General features: G+C 46.9%; 1 protein-coding gene across 1 annotated transcript; it reads right to left on the bottom strand.

The window, feature by feature from the left end:
- Positions 1 to 412: 412 nt before the first annotated feature.
- Positions 413 to 1639, bottom strand: DET2 (3-oxo-5-alpha-steroid 4-dehydrogenase family protein). The gene has a single exon (XM_048712363.2). It carries the CDS (start codon positions 1395 to 1397, stop codon positions 585 to 587), a length of 813 nt encoding a protein of 270 aa, XP_048568320.1. The 5' UTR covers positions 1398 to 1639; the 3' UTR covers positions 413 to 584.
- Between the last annotated feature and the right edge of the window lie 18324 nt (positions 1640 to 19963).

The raw sequence follows: 19963 nt of genomic DNA, 5'->3' as shown, positions 1-19963 counted from the left end.
AGTAGGTACATAAATGCTTTAATAATGAGATTTTTTTAAATTAGTTATTTGTTTCTTAATTAATGTGATTGAGCGATTTATTGTAATTAATTTAGATTTGATCTTTAGAGATTGATCGTGATTGATTCTTTCACATAAAAATATTACTAAATAACTTGCATCAGTATGGAAAGTTTTGATCCGTTTAGATTCGTTGTGTGAGAGGGTGATGCGAAACTAAATCGATAGGGTGAGGAAGGGAATGGAAAAAAACCAGCAAAATAAAACGACTCAAAGTGATGAGACGAAAATAAATCGTGAATACTATTCAACCAACTCAGATATTATGAGTAGAGATATCTTGCAATTTTTAGTCTGCAGGTTATATACGTGAGATGAGCATGGTTGGATGTTGATCCAAAGAACAATGTGGTTGAGGATTAAGAAAAGTTCATTCTCTGCAAACCATATTCAGTTTTCCAAAGGAATGGAATCAGGCAATCCTCAATCACAGGCAGCCATTAGGGAAAGGAAGAAAAGGAATTACAGTTGTCCTCAGCCACACCAATTTTTCCTTCGATCCCGGGTGACAGAAGTTGCAGAGGCTAGTAGATGCACGGGATGACGGCCTTGCGCGACGCCGGGTACTCGCCGCCGAACTTGTTGAGGTACCACTGGCGGTGGTCCCTGGCCCTCGGCATGAGGTTGGCGCAGGTGTAGAGGAAGAAGGCCCAGGCCGCCGGCGACCAGGCCACCAGGCAGTAGCCGAGCCACTCCACGATCTCGCCGAAGTAGTTGGGGCAGGTCACCGCGTCGAACCAGCCGCCCCGCGGGATCTTGTACCCGCCCCCGGCCTCCTTGAGCCGCAGGAGCTCCCTGTCCGCCGCGACGTTGACCCGCACCCCCCAGGCGAAGAGGGCGAGCCCGGCGAGGCAGCGGGGGAGCGCGAAGGCGGAGGCGGGGCGGTCGGCGTGGAGCGCCCAGGAGCGGGCCTGCACGTAGGCGTTGAGGAGGTTGAACCCGAAGGCGCAGGCGGCGACGAGCACGGGCACGGGCGCCGCGGCGCGGCGCAGGCGGAGGATGCGCAGCGGGTGGAGGACCGTGCGGTTGAAGTAGTGGAGCGCGTAGAGCGCCGGCGGGAGCGCGGCGAGCGGGGAGACGGAGGCGGCGGCGGCGAGCAGCAGCGGGAGGGGGGAGACGAGGGGCGGGAGCCAGAGGGTGGGGCTCTCCATGGCGCACCAGGCGAGCGCGGCCGGGATGGCCGGGCCCCACCCCGGGCGCGAGAGCTTGCCGTAGGGCGCGGAGACGAAGCGGAGCAGGAACACGGTAACCGGGCTGATGACGTAGAGCGCGAGCAGGCACCGCGAGAACAGCGCGTCGCCGCCCGCGGCTCCGGCGGCGGCTTCTTGGGCGGACATCTTCGGCTGGCTCGCTCTTGGGTCTGGGGACGGGTGCGGCCGACGCGCGGGGGTCGGGTCGGGTGGGATGGAAACGGGGTGCGCCGGGGCGGATGATATATACTGTTCAGCGGTGGAGATTTGGGGTTTGCTCGGGCGTCAACATCGAAGGGGACTGCGGGCTGCGGACTGCGGACTGCGTTTGGTTTGTACGGTGCGGGACCGCGAGAGGGGGAATCGGGCGTCTGCGACGGCGGTCGTGGTGTCAATGATGACGCCCCGCGCCCGAGAGATGGATATCGCTGTCAACGGAAAACGATTGAATCGGCCGAAACTAGAGTGGGAAGGGAGCGTCGTCAGCTACGATCCTCAAACAGTTCTTTTCTCGTTATCGTTGTTGAGGACACGCCGTGAGATTTGATCTTTGCTAATTGGAAGAAAAAACAAGTAGTAGTACTCTAGTACGTAATGATGTTTGGACTCGGTGTGAACAGCAAGCACCAATGATGCCACCGCAAGTTGAGTTGTCCGTATTGTTTAGCATCGCCGGCCTGCCGGCCTGGCCGGGTGTTGCGCCACACGTGACAACAATGCACCTCCGCGGGTGCTCAGCAATGTGGTCACCGTCTCCCTTTTTTATCCGGTTTTGGTATATCTCAAGTGCCTGAAAATTTTCTTGGTGTTAGTCACATTTTCTAGTTCACCCCAAGCTTGCCGGAGAAGCCATAGCCTCATTATCTATCTTTTCTCCGGTGGTGCAGGGTGCAGGCCTTAGAGAGATGGGAGGGGCGATGGCGAGCAAGGGCGGGGGAGTGGAGGCAGGTGGAAGGGGCGGGGGAGAAAGAACTGGTGTCTGGAGGAAGAAGATTGTCTCAAAATAGTCTTTCACCCTGCTTTATAAATAAACCAACCAACATCCAAATGTCATAGCAAATACGATGGCTGGGGCATCAATGCACTCACGCCCAAAGAAAGAAAAAGGGAGATAAGAAGAAGAAAAAAAAGGCACCGAGTGGCGGCCAACATGCAGCCCTACGAAGAAGATAAGCGACACACGATAATAATAAGCGCATCCAGCATGAGCCTGAGCCTATTGCGTCCGACCTACCTAGAGAGCGGGTGTCGGTGCTGCAGAAAAGCAAGAATTTGAAGGAGTAAGAAGATGAACAGTCCGCGGCATGATTGAGGCCGTTGGATATTGATCCCATCGCCAGGAAAGAAAGCGACTGATTGAAACTTTTTTTACACACACCTGCTAAATAGACGGGCCCTTTTAATCAGTATACCATCTTTGCATAGTATTCAGTGAAGCCCCCGCGTTGCTCCTCGGGCGGCTCGGGCGGAAACAACATCCATCACCGCCGCCCTTCCACTCAAGCCCTCCCGTCGACGCTGTCGGTCGACGGCAACGGGACCCTCATGCACTCACTGTGTAGAGGAGCGTCCCTCTCGCTGGTTGACATGCACTGGATATGCGAGGTACAATGTCGGTTGATCATGGCGGCACTCTGGCGGGTTATGGCGGGGTGCCTCCTGCTTTGTGGTCCTCCAGTGCAGCGTCGGGGTGGCAGTAGTGCAGGGTGCAGTGCTGCGTACTGGTGCAGTCTTCTGCGCAAGGAGTCAACGGATCTGGTGCGGCAACCCGCCGCGGCTTGCTGGACGACATTCGGAGCTTGGGGATCAAGGATGAAGCCGGGCAGCGGCCTGGGCCGTGGACCATGGCGTCTTGGTGGTGGTGGTGGCTGGGATTGGTTCATCCGATGGATCCCTGTTTGGTTGAAGTCCTGGCGTGTGCGTTGGCATTTCACTCGGAGATTGAGGTGTTGTTGTGCATGATGTCGCAGTTGAGCTCGGTGGTTGACGACAGAGGGGACAAGGCACAACAGAATGGCTTTGATGATCTACACACTCACGGGTGGTCCATCTCTGTAGGCCTATCTCTCAGTAGGGAAGGAAGAGTTCCGGGCAAAAGCCTTGACCCCACTCTATTGATGTCGTTGATGGCGGCGCTTTTGGGCATCGTTTCCCTCCTTGGATGCATCGTCATGGAACTCATGTGTTGGGGAACGTTGCAGAAAACAAAAAAATTTCTACGGTTCCACCAAGATCCATCTAGGAGTTCATCTAGCAACGAGTGATTGGATTGCATATACATACCTTTGTAGATCACGCGCGGAAGCGTTCAAAGAACGGGGATGAGGAAGACGTACTCGACGTGATCCAAATCATCGGAGATCCTAGCGCCGAACGGACGGTACCTCCGTGTTCAACACACGTACGGTCAGCGTGACGTTTCCTCCTTCTTGATCCAGCAAGGGGGGAGGAGAGGTTGATGAAGATCCAGCAGCACGACGGCGTGGTGGTGGATGCAGGGCGTCACAGTAGCAGGGCTTCGCCGTATACTACGAGAGAGAGGTGTAGCAGGGGAGAGGGAGGCGCCAAGACTCAAGGTATGGCTTCCCCCTCCCTCCCCCCTTTATATAGGCTCCCCTAGGGGGGGGGGGGGCCCTAGGAGATGGGATCTCCTAGGGGGGGCGGCGGCCAAGGGTGGAGTAGCCCCCAAGGCAAGGTGGGGCGCCCCCACCCCTAGGGTTCCAACCCTAGGCGCATGGGGTGGGCCTAGGGGGACGCACCAGCCCACTATGGGCTGGTTCCCCTCCCCACTTTGGCCCATGGGGCCCTCCGGGATGGGTGGCCCCACCCGGTGGACCCCCGGGACCCTTCCGGTGGTCCCGGTACAATACCGGTGACCCCGAAACTCTCCCGATGGCCGAAACTGCACTTCCTATATATAATTCTTCACCTCCGGACCATTCCGGAACCCCTCGTGACGTCCAGGATCTCATCTGGGACTCCGAACAACTTTCGGGTTACTGCATATTCATATCTCTACAACCCTAGCGTCACCGAACCTTAAGTGTGTAGACCCTACGGGTTCGGGAGACATGTAGACATGACCGAGACGGCTCTCCGGTCAATAACCAACAGCAGGATCTGGATACCCATGTTGGCTCCCACATGCTCCTCGATGATCTCATCGGATGAACCACGATGTCGAGGATTCAAGCAACCCCGTATACAATCCCCTTCGTCAATCGGTATGTTACTTGCCCGAGATTCGATCGTCGGTATCCCAATACCTCGTTCAATCTCGTTACCGGCAAGTCACTTTACTCGTACCGTAATGCATGATCCCGTGACCAGACATTTGGTCACTTTGAGCTCATTATGATGATGCATTACCGAGTGGGCCCAGTGATACCTCTCCGTCATACGGAGTGACAAATCCCAGTCTTGATCCGTGTCAACCCAACAGACACTTTCGGAGATACCCGTAGTATACCTTTATAGTCACCCAGTTACGTTGTGACGTTTGGTATACCCAGAGCACTCCTACGGTATCCGGGAGTTACACGATCTCATGGTCTAAGGAAAAGATACTTGACATTGGAAAACTCTAGCAAACGAACTATACGATCTTGTGCTACGTTTAGGATTGGGTCTTGTCCATCACATCATTCTCCTAATGATGTGATCTCGTTATCAATGACATCCAATGTCCATAGTCAGGAAACCATGACTATCTGTTGATCAACGAGCTAGTTAACTAGAGGCTTACTAGGGACATGTTGGTGTCTAAGTATTCACACATGTATTACGATTTCCGGATAACACAATTATAGCATGAATAAAAGAAAATTATCATGAACAAGGAAATATAATAATAATGCTTTTATTATTGCCTCTAGGGCATATTTCCAACAGTCTCCCACTTGCACTAGAGTCAATAATCTAGTTACATTGTGATGAATCGAACACCCATGGAATTCTGGTGTTGATCATGTTTTGCTCTAGGGAGAGGTTTAGTCAACGGATCTGCTATATTCAGGTCCGTATGCACTTTACAAATATCTATGTCTCCATCTTGAACATTTTCACGAATGGAGTTGAAGTGACGCTTGATGTGCCTGGTCTTCTTGTGAAACCTGGGCTCTTTGGCAAGAGCAATAGCTCCAGTGTTGTCACAGAAGAGCTTGATCGGCCCCGACGCATTGGGTATGACTCCTAGGTCGGTGATGAACTCCTTCATACAAATTGCTTCATGCGCTGCCTCTGAGGCTGCCATGTACTCCGCTTCACATGTAGATCCTGCCACGACGCTCTGCTTGCAACTGCACCAGCTTACTGCCCACCATTCAAAATATACACGTATCCGGTTTGTGACTTAGAGTCATCCAGATCTGTGTCGAAGCTAGCGTCGACGTAACCTTTTACGACGAGCTCTTCGTCACCTCCATAAACGAGAAACATTTCCTTAGTCCTTTTCAGGTACTTCAGGATATTCTTGACCACTGTCCAGTGTTCCTTGCCGGGATTACTTTGGTACCTTCCTACCAAACTTACGGCAGGGTTTACATCAGGTCTGGTACATAGCATGGCATACATAATAGAACCTATGGCTGAGGCATAGGGGATGACACTCATCTCTTCTATATCTTCTGCCGTGGTCGGACATTGAGCTGAGCTCAATTTCACACCTTGTAACACAGGTAAGAACCCCTTCTTAGACTGATCCATATTGAACTTCTTCAATATCTTATCAAGGTATGTGCTTTGTGAAAGACCTATGAGGCGTCTCGATCTATCTCTATAGATCTTGATGCCTAATATATAAGCAGCTTCTCCAAGGTCCTTCATTGAAAAACTCTTATTCAAGTAGGCCTTAATGCTGTCCAAGAGTTCTATATCATTTCCCATCAAAAGTATGTCATCTACATATAATATGAGAAATGCTACAGAGCTCCCACTCACTTTCTTGTAAACGCAGGCTTCTCCATAAGTCTGTGTAAACCCAAATGCTTTGATCATCTCATCAAAGCGAATGTTCCAACTCCGAGATGCTTGCACCAGCCCATAAATCGAGCGTTGGAGCTTGCACACCTTGTTAGCATTCTTAGGATCGAAAAAACCTTCCGGCTGCATCATATACAATTCTTCCTTAAGGAAACCATTAAGGAATGCCGTTTTGACGTCCATTTGCCATATCTCATAATCGTAGAATGCGTCAATTGCTAACATGATTCAGACGGACTTTAGCTTCGCTACCGGTGAGAAAGTCCCATCGTAGTCAACCCCTTGAACTTGTCGATAACCCTTAGCGACAAGCCGAGCTTTATAGATGGTCACATTACCATCCGCGTCTGTCTTCTTCTTAAAGATCCATTTATTTTCTATGGCTCGCCGCTCAATGGGCAAGTCAGTCAAAGTCCATACTTCGTTTTCATACATGGATCCTATCTCGGATTTCATGGCTTCTAGCCATTTGTCGGAATCCGGGCCCGCCATCACTTCTTCATAGTTCGAAGGTTCACCGTTATCTAACAACATGATTTCCAAGACAGGGTTTCCGTACCACTCTGGTGCGGAACGTGTCCTTGTGGACCTACGAATTTTAGTAGGAGCTTGATCAGAAGTATCTTGATCATCATCATTAACTTCCTCTCTAGTCGGTGCAGGCACCTCAGGAACATTTTCTTGAGTTGCGCCATTTTCCAGTTCAAGAGGTAATACTTCATCAAGTTCTACTTTCCTCCCACTCACTTCTTTCGAGAGAAACTCCTCTAGAAAGGATCCTTTCTTGGCAACAAAGATCTTGACTTCGGATTTGAGGTAGAAGGTATACCCAATAGTTTCTTTAGGGTATCCTATGAAGACGCATTTTTCCGACTTGGGTTCGAGCTTTCCAGGTTGAAGTTTCTTGACATAAGCATCGCATCCCCAAACTTTTAGAAACGACTTCTTAGGTTTCTTCCCAAACCATAATTCATACGGTGTCGTCTCAACGGATTTCGACGGAGCCCTATTTAAAGTGAATGCGGCAGTCTCTAAAGCATAGCCCCAAAAAGATAGCGGTAAATCGGTAAGAGACATCATAGATCGCACCATATCTAATAGAGTGCGATTACGACGTTCGGACACACCATTACACTGAGGTGTTCCAGGCGGCGTGAGTTGTGAAACTATTCCACATTTTCTTAAGTGTGTGCCAAACTCGTGACTCAAGTATTCTCCTCCACGATCTGATCGCAGGAACTTGATTTTCCTGTCACGTTGATTCTCAATCTCACTCTGAAATTCCTTGAACTTTTCAAAGGTCTCAGACTTGTGTTTCATTAAATAGACATACCCATATCTACTCAAGTCATCAGTGAGGGTGAGAACATAACGATAGCCACCGCGAGCCTCAACACTCATTGGACCGCACACATCAGTATGTATGATTTCCAATAAGTTGGTTGCTCGCTCCATTGTTCCTGAGAACGGAGTCTTGGTCATTTTACCCATGAGGCATGGTTCGCACGTGTCAAATGATTCGTAATCAAGAGACTCTAAAAGTCCATCTGCATGGAGCTTCTTCATGCGTTTGACACCTATGTGACCAAGGCGGCAGTGCCACAAGTATGTGGGACTATCATTATCAACCTTACATCTTTTGGTACTCACACTATGAATATGTGTAGCATTACGCTCGAGATTCATTAAGAATAAACCATTCACCATCGGAGCATGACCATAAAACATATCTCTCATATAAATAGAACAACCATTATTCTCGGATTTAAATGAGTAGCCATCTCGAATTAAACGAGATCCTGATACAATGTTCATGCTCAAAGCTGGCACTAAATAACAATTATTAAGGTTTAAAACTAATCCCGAAGGTAAATGTAGAGGTAGCATGCCGACGGCGATCACATTGACCTTGGAACCATTCCCGACGCGCATCGTCACCTCGTCCTTCGCCAGTCTCTGCTTATTCCGCAGTTTCTGTTTTGAGTTACAAATGTGAGCAACCGCACCGGTATCAAATACCCAGGAGCTACTACGAGTACTGGTAAGGTACACATCAATTACATGTATATCACATATACCTTTTGTGATGCCGGCCTTCTTGTCCGCTAAGTATTTGGGGCAGTTCCGCTTCCAGTGACCACTTCCCTTGCAATAAAAGCACTCAGTCTCGGGCTTGGGTCCATTCTTTGGCTTCTTCCCGGCAGCTTGCTTGCCGGGCGCGGCAACTCCCTTGCCGTCCTTCTTGAAGGCTTTCTTACCCTTGCCCTTCTTGAACTTAGTGGTTTTATTCACCATCAACACTTGATGTTCCTTTTTGACTTCTACCTCTGCTGATTTCAGCATTGCAAATACTTCAGGAATGGTCTTTTCCATCCCCTGCATATTGAAGTTCATCACAAAGCTCTTGTAGCTCGGTGGAAGCGACTGAAGGATTCTGTCAATGACCGCGTCATCCGGGAGATTAACTCCCAGCTGAGTCAAGCGGTTATGCAACCCAGACATAGTGAGTATGTGCTCACTGACAGAACTGTTTTCCTCCATCTTACAGCTGAAGAACTTGTCGGAGACTTGATATCTCTCGACCCGGGCATGAGCTTGGAAAACCATTTTCAGCTCTTCGAACATCTCATATGCTCCGTGTCTCTCAAAACACTTTTGGAGCCCTGGTTCTAAGCTGTAAAGCATGCCGCACTGAACGAGGGAGTAGTCATCGGTACGTGCCTGCCAAGCGTTCATAACGTCTTGTTCTGCAGGGAGAACAGGTGCGTCACCTAGCGGTGCTTGTAGGACATAATCTTTCTTGGCAGCTATGAGGATGATCCTCAGGTTCCGGACCCAGTCCATGTAGTTGCTGCCATCGTCTTTCAGCTTGGTTTTCTCTAGGAACGCGTTGAAGTTGAGGACTACGTTGGCCATTTGATCTACAAGACATATTGTAAAATTTAGACTAAGTTCATGATAATTAAGTTCATCTAATCAAATTATTCAATGAACTCCCACTTAGATAGACATCCCTCCAGTAATCTAAGTATAACATGATCCGAGTTAACTAGGCCGTGTCCGATCATCACGTGAGACGGACTAGTCAACATCGGTGAACATCTTCATGTTGATCGTATCTTCTATACGACTCATGCTCGACCTTTCGGTCTTCTGTGTTCCGAGGCCATGTCTGTACATGCTAGGCTCGTCAAGTCAACCTAAGTGTTTGCATGTGTAAATCTGTCTTACACCCGTTGTATGTGAACGTTGGAATCTAACACCCGATCATCACGTGGTGCTTCGAAACAACGAACTGTCGCAACGGTGCACAGTTAGGGGGAACACTTTCTTGAAATTATTATGAGGGATCATCTTATTTACTACCATCGTTCTAAGTAAACAAGATGCAGAAACATGATAAACATCGCATGCAATCAAATAATAATAGTGACATGATATGGCCAATATCACATAGCTCCTTTGATCTCCATCTTGGGGCTCCATGATCATCTTGTCACCGGCATGACACCATGATCTCCATCATCGTGTCTCCATGAAGTTGCTCGCCAACTATTACTTCTACTACTACGTCTAACGCGTTTAGCAATAAAGTAAAGTAATTTACATGGCGTTTCTCAATGACACACAGGTCATACAAAAAATAAAGACAACTCCTATGGCTCCTGCCGGTTGTCATACTCATCGACATGCAAGTCGTGATTCCTATTACAATAGCATGAACATCTCATACATCACATATATATCATTCATCATTCATCACAACTTTGGCCATATCACATCACAGAACACTTGCTACAAAAACAAGTTAGACGTCCTCTAATTGTTGTTGCAAGTTTTACGTGGCTGCAATAGGGTTCTAGCAAGAACGTTTTCTTACCTACGTGAAAGCCACAACGTGATTCTATTTACCCTTCATAAGGACCCTTTTCATCGAATCCGCTCCAACTAAAGTGGGAGAGACAGACACCCGCCAGCCACCTTATGCAACTTGTGCATGTTAGTTGGTGGAACCGGTCTCACGTAAGCGTACGTGTAAGGTTGGTCCGGGCCGCTTCATCCCACAATACCGCTGAAGCAAGATAAGACTAGTAGCGGCAAGAAAGTTGACAACATCTACGCCCACAACAAATTGTGTTCTACTCGTGCAAAGAGAACTACGCATAGACCTAGCTCATGATGCCACTGTTGGGGAACGTTGCAGAAAACAAAAATTTTCCTACGGTTTCACCAAGATCCATCTAGGAGTTCATCTAGCAACGAGTGATTGGATTGCATCTACATACCTTTGTAGATCACACGCGGAAGCGTTCAAAGAACGGGGATGAGGAAGACGTACTCGACGTGATCCAAATCACCGGAGATCCTAGCGCCGAACGGACGGCACCTCCGTGTTCAACACACGTACGGTCAGCGTGACGTCTCCTCCTTCTTGATCCAGCAAGGGGGGAGGAGAGGTTGATGAAGATCTAGCAGCACGACAGCGTGGTGGTGGATGCAGGGCGTCACAGTAGCAGGGCTTCGCCGTATACTACGAGAGAGAGGTGTAACAGGGGAGAGGGAGGCGCCAAGACTCAAGGTATGGCTTCCTCCTCCCTCCCCCCCTTTATATAGGATCCCCTAGGGGGGGCGCCTGCCCTAGGAGATGGGATCTCCTAGGGGGGCGGCGGCCAAGGGTGGAGTAGCCCCCAAGGCAAGGTGGGGCGCCCCCCCCACCCCTAGGGTTCCAACCCTAGGCGCATGGGGTGGGCCTAGGGGGACGCACCAGCCCACTATGGGCTGGTTCCCCTCCCCACTTTGGCCCATGGGGCCCTCCGGGATGGGTGGCCCCACCCGGTGGACCCCCGGGACCCTTCCGGTGGTCCCGGTACAATACCGGTGACCCCGAAACTCTCCCGATGGCCGAAACTGCACTTCCTATATATAATTCTTCACCTCCGGACCATTCCGGAACCCCTCGTGACGTCCAGGATCTCATCTGGGACTCCGAACAACTTTCGGGTTACTGCATATTCATATCTCTACAACCCTAGCGTCACCGAACCTTAAGTGTGTAGACCCTACGGGTTCGGGAGACATGTAGACATGACCGAGACGGCTCTCCGGTCAATAACCAACAGCAGGATCTGGATACCCATGTTGGCTCCCACATGCTCCTCGATGATCTCATCGGATGAACCACGATGTCGAGGATTCAAGCAACCCCGTATACAATCCCCTTCGTCAATCGGTATGTTACTTGCCCGAGATTCGATCGTCGGTATCCCAATACCTCGTTCAATCTCGTTACCGGCAAGTCACTTTACTCGTACCGTAATGCATGATCCCGTGACCAGACATTTGGTCACTTTGAGCTCATTATGATGATGCATTACCGAGTGGGCCCAGTGATACCTCTCCGTCATACGGAGTGACAAATCCCAGTCTTGATCCGTGTCAACCCAACAGACACTTTCGGAGATACCCGTAGTATACCTTTATAGTCACCCAGTTACGTTGTGACGTTTGGTATACCCAGAGCACTCCTACGGTATCCGGGAGTTACACGATCTCATGGTCTAAGGAAAAGATACTTGACATTGGAAAACTCTAGCAAACGAACTATACGATCTTGTGCTACGTTTAGGATTGGGTCTTGTCCATCACATCATTCTCCTAATGATGTGATCTCGTTATCAATGACATCCAATGTCCATAGTCAGGAAACTATGACTATCTGTTGATCAACGAGCTAGTTAACTAGAGGCTTACTAGGGACATGTTGGTGTCTAAGTATTCACACATGTATTACGATTTCCGGATAACACAATTATAGCATGAATAAAAGACAATTATCATGAACAAGGAAATATAATAATAATGCTTTTATTATTGCCTCTAGGGCATATTTCCAACATCATGTTCCGCTACGAGGGGCTTGGGGCGGCAGCGCCTTTGTTGTTTCCCCCTTGAAGGCGTTGCTTGGGAGATCTAGCTTGTGCTTGGTGCGGCTGGTTTTCTCCCGCGTCAGGTTTGGTGGATGCTGGGGTAGTGGCACCGGGCGACTGATGTGCGTTTAGGTAGTGGCCTCGAAAAGCCACGCGCGAGGCGGCACCCCAGTGGATGCGGTTGGACAATATGTCGGGACGGCGACCCTAGATGTGGTGCAACGTTCGTGGTCTACGTGAGGTTGTCTGTGCAGCATGGGTTGCGAGCATTCGGTTCATGCAGCGTTGCAGCTCTAGAGTGAGCAGTGGCATGTCGAGGCAGAGATTCCGGAAGGTGGTGTTGGTGGGCTGTGCAGGTAGTGTCGTGGCGGATGAAAGTCGGGGCAACGCCCCAAGTTTTTGGCGGCATCGAGCTCGTTGACCTCATGTCATGTGGGCGGCGAGGTTGCTCTCGACGTTGGTCGTCAGCATCAGTGTTGGCGTCGAGACTTCTGTGGCAACAAAGATGATGGGCGAGCGATGTCGGAGACGGGGCAATGGTTGAGGTAGTCGGCTCTTCTCCGGCATGTTCGTTGGATTGCCTCGGCTGGTTTTTTCCTATGAGTCGAAGCTGCGGTGGCGGGTCCCAGTAGCGTACGATGATGAGCAGCAGGTGGTTCCTTCGGTGATCGTCCGCGGCGCCAGTCATGCCTAGTTCTCCTTCATAGTTCTCCATCAGAGTCAGAGCTGCATTGTCTGGTCATAGGTGGCTAAGTTCTGGCACAGATCTTCATACAACTCCACACGGCCTCTACCATGTGGGTTGAGTTGACGATCTCCTATGACAAAGTCGGAGTCGGTCTATCAGGGTTTAGGGATGGCACTAACGCCTCCAAGGGGAGAAGTGATGACGATGATGCTTGTGTGTTATCTCAGGTAGACCCTCTTTGGAGTGGTGTGGGGGTATCTTATGTGTGTCGGTCAATGATTATATGGTTTTTCACCCGATTTTACATAATTAACTAGGCAATCTAGTTTTCGCTCGGTTTTTTCTAATTAACCAGTCAACTTTGTTCTTCTTAATGAGTGCATGAATCCTACCATTTTCAGGAAAAAAACTTTTTCTTTGAAAAAATCCACCCATATACCAATTTAGTTAAAGGGAGAATTATAATCATTCCTTACAACATAGGCCATGCAGGACAGAAAACTACTACAAATAATACCATCTGAACTATTATTAAAAGTAAATTTGCAATCTCCTGAGCTACCACAACAATGTGCCTAGCATGAGATGATCGAAAAAATTCTTAAGGAGATGTTTGATAGCCTGCATTGTTTTTCTCTCCCTACATTTGGCGGCTGGGACATGTTGAGCTAATATAGGCCAAAAATCATTTTGTGCACATGGTTTGTTGGTCTGCATATAGCCTGCGTACATGAAAGCGTGAATCCCCCTCCTGCCTCCCTCCCCCTTTGTACCCTATGTGGTAAGCTTACCATCTAAGTCTCGTGACATCGAGGCATCCTTACCGTGATGCCAAGCTCCGTAGGTCGTCGTCGTTGTTAGAGACGTCACTCAGTAGTTTTTCTGTTGTACATGTTGGACAGGGTGCAATGCTTCGAGACCTAGGTCGACCGCAGGCCGCCCCTCTGCCTTGCACCCATGTGTCATCATGCTCGCCTCCATATGTGCTCACGCATCCCATCACCGGCGCTACCTGATTTGAGTCGGCCAAGCTATTGCTAGTGGCCCCCACCGCCACGTGGGACTGTTAGATTAGGTAATTAATCTATCATGTGGGTATTAATATTAGGTAATTAATCTGTTGGTGGTGTATTAAATCAATCTAAAATAACTAGCCTGTGGCAAGTGGGCCCAGTCTCATGTTGACCCAGTCAATGGATGACGACTTGACTAGGTCCTGGTGCACTTGTCATACACTTTGGTCATGGATTTTTTATATTTGTTTCCTTTTCTTTTGGTTTTTTCTAGTTAGGCCCCACATTTAAGTGAAAGAAAGATATGGGAGAGAGTTTTTCCTTTTATTTTTTCTAGGGATGAGGGTCCCACCTATAGGGGACATACGGAAGAAAGGGGCAAAAACGTCCAGGAAACATCCGACAGACGATCGAAGCCCTTTGATTGGACGAAAATGTCACAGACGGGCATTGTACATAAGGGCACCTAACGGAAGAAGACTAGATTTAATCAGACTTGAGAATTAGGGGTAAATCTTGGGTTTGAGTTAAGGGCTGACATGTAATTGGCCCTTTATTTTTCCTTTGTCATGTTGCTAGAGTAGCCTGGCGTACTATTGGTGTTGTGTTTGGTACAGATCTTTGTCCTAATAATATTTGGCAGTTTTATACCTCGTGTTATGTCTTTTTCCAGAAGTTGAGAAATTTTACACAAATGACCTTGTAGTGGTGTGTTGGGCTATCTGAAATAAGTTTTGCTAAAGCACATCTATATGTGCCATAAGTATTGCACATCTAAAAGTGCAACTAATCCCGGGTGGTTTTGGTAAATCATAACAACATATATACCATTGATCTAATGCTTATTGAAAATAGATTTTAGAAAAGATCAATGATTGGCATGGCATGGACATGAGAATGTGGACCCCTCAAAATGCAAAGGACATGGATTGTCAAAGTTTCAAGACTCTACTTTTTTGGTTAAGTGATTCATGATCACATTGAGTCCATAGGAAAGCCAATATTATTGCTCCAAAACCTTCAAACACCTTCTCCACTTCACATACGTCCAAACCCTAAAATTTCATCTTGGTCCCACCGAAAATATCCATATTGGACCCACCGAGTTGATCCTATACACCGCCAGAGCCAAAACCCTGGAATTTCGATCCCATCGATATTGCGATCGGTTTCACCGAGTTGCTGTGACCAAGTTTCTACAAGCCAATTCATTCACTTCGGAATCACCGAGTTGAACTGATTCGGAACTACCGAAACAAGGTCCTGCCTAGGTTATCGCATTTTGGTTTGTCTAAGATTTTCACTTTGGTCCCACCAAAAAGCCCAACGTTCATATCTTTTACATAGGTCGGTCTCATCGACTTTTCGGACGGGTGTCAACGAGTCGAGTCAAAAGTGTGTAACGGTTGGATTTTGGGTGAAGGCTATAAATACACCTCCACCCCCACCTACTCTCTAAGAGAGCCATCAGAATGAATCTACACTTCCACCATTCATTTTCCGAGAGAGAACCACCTACTCATGTGTTGAGATCAAGAGATTCAATCCAACCATTTGAACCTTGATTTCTAGCCTCCTCAAGTTACTTTCCACTCCAATCCCTCTCCTACCCAAGCCAAATCTGTGAGAGACTGATTGAGTGTTGAGGAGACTATCATTTGAAGCACAAGAGCAAGGAGTTCATCATCAATAACACCGTCTATTACCTTTTGGAGAGTGGTGTCTCCTAGATTGGTTAGGTGTCACTTGGGAGCCTCCGAGAGATTCTGGAGTTGAACCAAGGAGTTTGTAAGGGTAAGGAGATCGCCAACTTTGTGAAGATGTACCCGAGTGAGGCTAGTCCTTCGTGGACGTAATCCATGGTGGAATAGACAAGGTTGCTTCTTCATGGACTCTTCATGGGTGGAGCCCTCCGTGGACTCGCGCAACCTTACCTTCGTGGGTTGAAGTCTCCATCAATGTGGACATATGATAGCACCACCTATCTGAACCATGCCAAAAATCAATGCGTCTTCATTGTGTTTGATTTCTCTAACCCCTACTTTAGGTTCATACGCAAAGTCTTTACTTTCCGCTGCTCAACCTTAGACCTCCATGTGTAGGGTGCTACTTGCCTTGGTAGAATTGCTAAAACTTGCGTACAATTAAAATTGGGAAAATGATAAGTTTTTATTTGGTCAAGTAGTCTAATCACCCCTCCCCCTCTAGACATACTTTCGACCCAACAACATCCAAGTCCTATGTCATTGATCTTACACGGAGATTCGTGTGGGTACTTCCTAGTTTTTTTTACATTTTACTTTTATGTTTGATTGAGTCACTTACATGTGCAATAACTAGGGCACATCTAGATGTACCCTCGCAATAGAGAATCTTCGAGTTTAACTTCCTAAGACACCTTATGTGCCCTCGCAATAGAGAATCTTTGAGTTTAACTTCCCAAGACACCTTTTGAGGTGGTGATTGCAACTTGTGCTTCATTAATTTATTGGACAGTGATGCAGAAATGCAAAGATTGTGAAGACTTGAGAAGAGGGGCATTGTGATGCTGAAGGACAACAGAGGAACATGATGAGGATTTGCATTGCCGCACACGAAGGAGCATCATCATCCAACAGTTGGTATTCTATAGTTGGTTGTTTTCTTGGGCGTTTGTCATTTTTCATTTGTTTGAAAATGTGTGTTTTATGCTCCTTTGTGAGCTCTATTTTGTTGGCTTATGATAATTTTGTGTCGTCGGGTTTTTTCCCTATGATGGGTGTCCTGGTGACAGGCGTTTGCAGTGGTTACTCTTTCCCCATCTCCTGAACCTTGGTTGGATGAACTTTGTATTCCGTTATGATCTAATGGAAAGGGGAATAGTCCGATAAAAAAGCCCCCAACTACCCTTAAAAAACTGATGTCTAGAAACATGGCCCAGTTAAGTTGGATGAAAATTAGGGCGACACACAATGATGTTGCGATTGTCATACAACAAATAGAGTATAAACATGGTTGACATGGATATCACTTGTCCACATACAGTTCTAGCACATGAAACAGACAATGAATGGTCATGATCACACACAAAGCGCATGAAATGCTTCAAACCTCAGCAAAAACTACATCTAGGTTCTAGAACGTAACAAAATCTATGAGAGAAGGAAACAAACCGAAAATTCTACTGGAATGGCCAATTGAACACCATTAGCCTGCACACAACCCAATAGCCTAGATAACTGAGAAACCTACATCAGTTAAGCTAAACCAAAAGTATAACAACGTCATTGCAATTCCAATTGTCAGAGAAACAAGTAGGCAAACACAAGAGTCTCCGTACAACAAATAGATGTACATGCAACCATAGGTGCACTAAAGCACATATAGACTTAGTAAACCTGGATGGATGGTTCAATAAACACTTAGATATATGACATGCTACATACACATCATATCCTACATACCTAAATAATTAGTCTCTACTATCTCAATTTTCTTAACGTGCAGCCATGCCAACTCATCATGGCACCATGCATGCCCCTACTAACTTCAATTGTTTGAACATGCAACCATGTCAACTCACCATGTCACCAGTGTCATCCCTAACCATGCATTAGAAACGACCCACCTTAACATGCATCATGAATGTCACTCATACTCAATAAAATATTCTATAACTATATAATAATTTATATTAGTTAAAAATATGTTGTTGTATTAAAGTTCCATAGTACCAAATCTCGTAGAAATAACTACATTCAATTCCCACTGCAACGCGCGGGTATCAGCTCTAGTTGTAACAGTAAAAGTAACTTAGATAAATAGTTCTAAATATTACAGTGCCACCAACTTGGATAGATGGTTCTATAAACACTTCGGCAGATGGGGCTCATATTACAGTAACTTGCATAGATGGGACTGCTGCATAACTTAATTTTTCAGATAAGATATATGGATATATGTGATAAAGATAGGTACATTAGGATGAATCCACCAACAGGAGTGATCAAGATCAAGAGATCATCCTTTGTGCAGCTGCTTCATCCACCCCACACTAGTAGAAAAAGGCCCATTTGTCCCGGTTCGTAAGGCCCATTTGTCCCGGTTCGTTAACCGGGACTAAAGGGTCGGTACTAAAGCCCAATACCTTTAGTCCCGGTACTTATACGAACTAGGACAGATGGGGCTCCATGTGGCCGATGTGGCTTGCCCAGGCAGGGGGCCTTTTGTCCCGGTTGGTAGCACCAACTGGGACCAAAAGGCATCCATGCGTCAGCAATTCAGGGGCTGGGGTTTCTGTTTTTTCTGAAGGGGGGGTTGGGGTTTTGGGTTTTTTTGTAGGGTTAATGTAGGGGTTTCATATATTGTGTTAGCTAGCTAATAGAGAGAAGTGTCCTCTCTTATCTCCGTGCTTGGTCGACGCTACGTACTATACGTATAGAGAGGACTCGACACGCTAGCTAGTAAGCAAATGAAGGAAACCATTAAGTACAGAAGATCGTCATGAACATATACAGAGAGAAGTGATCGACCTCTCCTTCTTCAAGAGATTGGTTAAACAACAAGTTTTCGTATATCTATCCGACGCTACTGGCTACATATATACAATATTAAGATCTTGAAGTGATCAACCTCTCCTTCTTCAAGAGATTGGTCGAACAACAAGTTTTCGTATATCTATCCGACGCTACTGGCTACATATATACAATATTAAGATCTCTTACAATCCCCCAACTTCTGAACTCAAGTTCCACATGTTATTCTCCGGCTTTACTAAGGATGTGGTCAAGAAAGAATCCCGCCAATTCCTCTTGAATTGCTCGTATACGATCTTATGGTAGGAGTTCATTCCGCATGTGCCACGTCTAATTTGAAGAAGGGGGGTCAATACATATATATGAATGAAACTCAACACAAATGATGGTATAATAAAATTAAATTGTGAATATTATTGCTTACGCACTTCAAATTGTCTTTTAGAGTAGCCCCGCTTATTTTTGCAAGTCGCGTTGTAGATGAACTCACAAACATAGTATCCACAATAATTATTCCCGGGTTCCTGCCACAAGCACTTTACAAGAACTAGAGGTCAATCAAACTGATAATGAAGCATTATAAATGGTATTGATGAAAGTAGCTAGAATCAACGAGAGATGCGTGGAACTAGCTAGCTAGTAGTACTTACTTTCGAGCGTGTAAATCGCAGCTCTCCCGGCAGTCCCGGAGTTTGTGCGGTGAATACTTTCCAAACCTTGTGGGACAAAGAAAACAATTACTTGATATCAGGAAATGAACAAAGTTTCAGATATGGTGCGATAGTGATCGATTGAACTTCTCGAGCATTTTAGTCATGTCCGCACAGTCCTCAGGATTTTTTTGTCTCGAGTCTAAGACGGTTACTAGTCCCTGCTCAAGCTTAATCTCTAAGAGAATAAAGTGGAAGCTGCGCACGCATGCATAACTCATCAATTACATTACTATAACCTCGAGTAATACTGGAAATTGAATATGCACAAGACAGTAACACTCACTTGAAGTTGTAAGGAAAGAGTATTTTATCTTCGTTTTGATTTTGAAGCAACGATTTTTAGCAAGTTGGCCTCGGCTTCTTTGGCATCATGTTTAACCGTCCATTCATCTATGATATTTGTGTTAATGAACCCAATATCATAGATTTCTGCCTTTCTGCATTCGACGATCTTCAATCTGCATAATTTAGTGAGGATAATTATATATACATGCAATGAAAGAGCTGAGCTATATATAGAGACTTAATTACAGAAGTAGTACTTACGTACAGTAGCAAGTGACGATTATTTTATCGAGGGCCTTTTGATTGAAAATATGGAAGAACTCCTCAAATGGAACAGACAACAGATCAATTCGAATGAGGTCGTGCTCCTCTTTAACTCTCAACGTCAAAGTATCCTGCCCAGACCCGCTGCAGGTTTTCATGTACCAGTCATGGAATCTTTGCATCATCATTGTTAGAGGAGGATGACCAGGTTTGACGAGAGGCTTCCTGTGCCGGTATTTGAAATCATTCACCTCCATTGTATCAAAATGTGCATCGTCGGGCAGGTAATCTCCAGGATTGGTACCGGGCAGCATCCTCGGATGATTAGC

Source organism: Triticum urartu, chromosome 3A, assembly GCF_056163025.1.
Source record: "Triticum urartu cultivar PI428250 chromosome 3A, HENAU_Tu73, whole genome shotgun sequence".
Taxonomy (NCBI): domain Eukaryota; kingdom Viridiplantae; phylum Streptophyta; class Magnoliopsida; order Poales; family Poaceae; genus Triticum; species Triticum urartu.
This window is presented reverse-complemented; position numbering and strand designations above follow the sequence as displayed.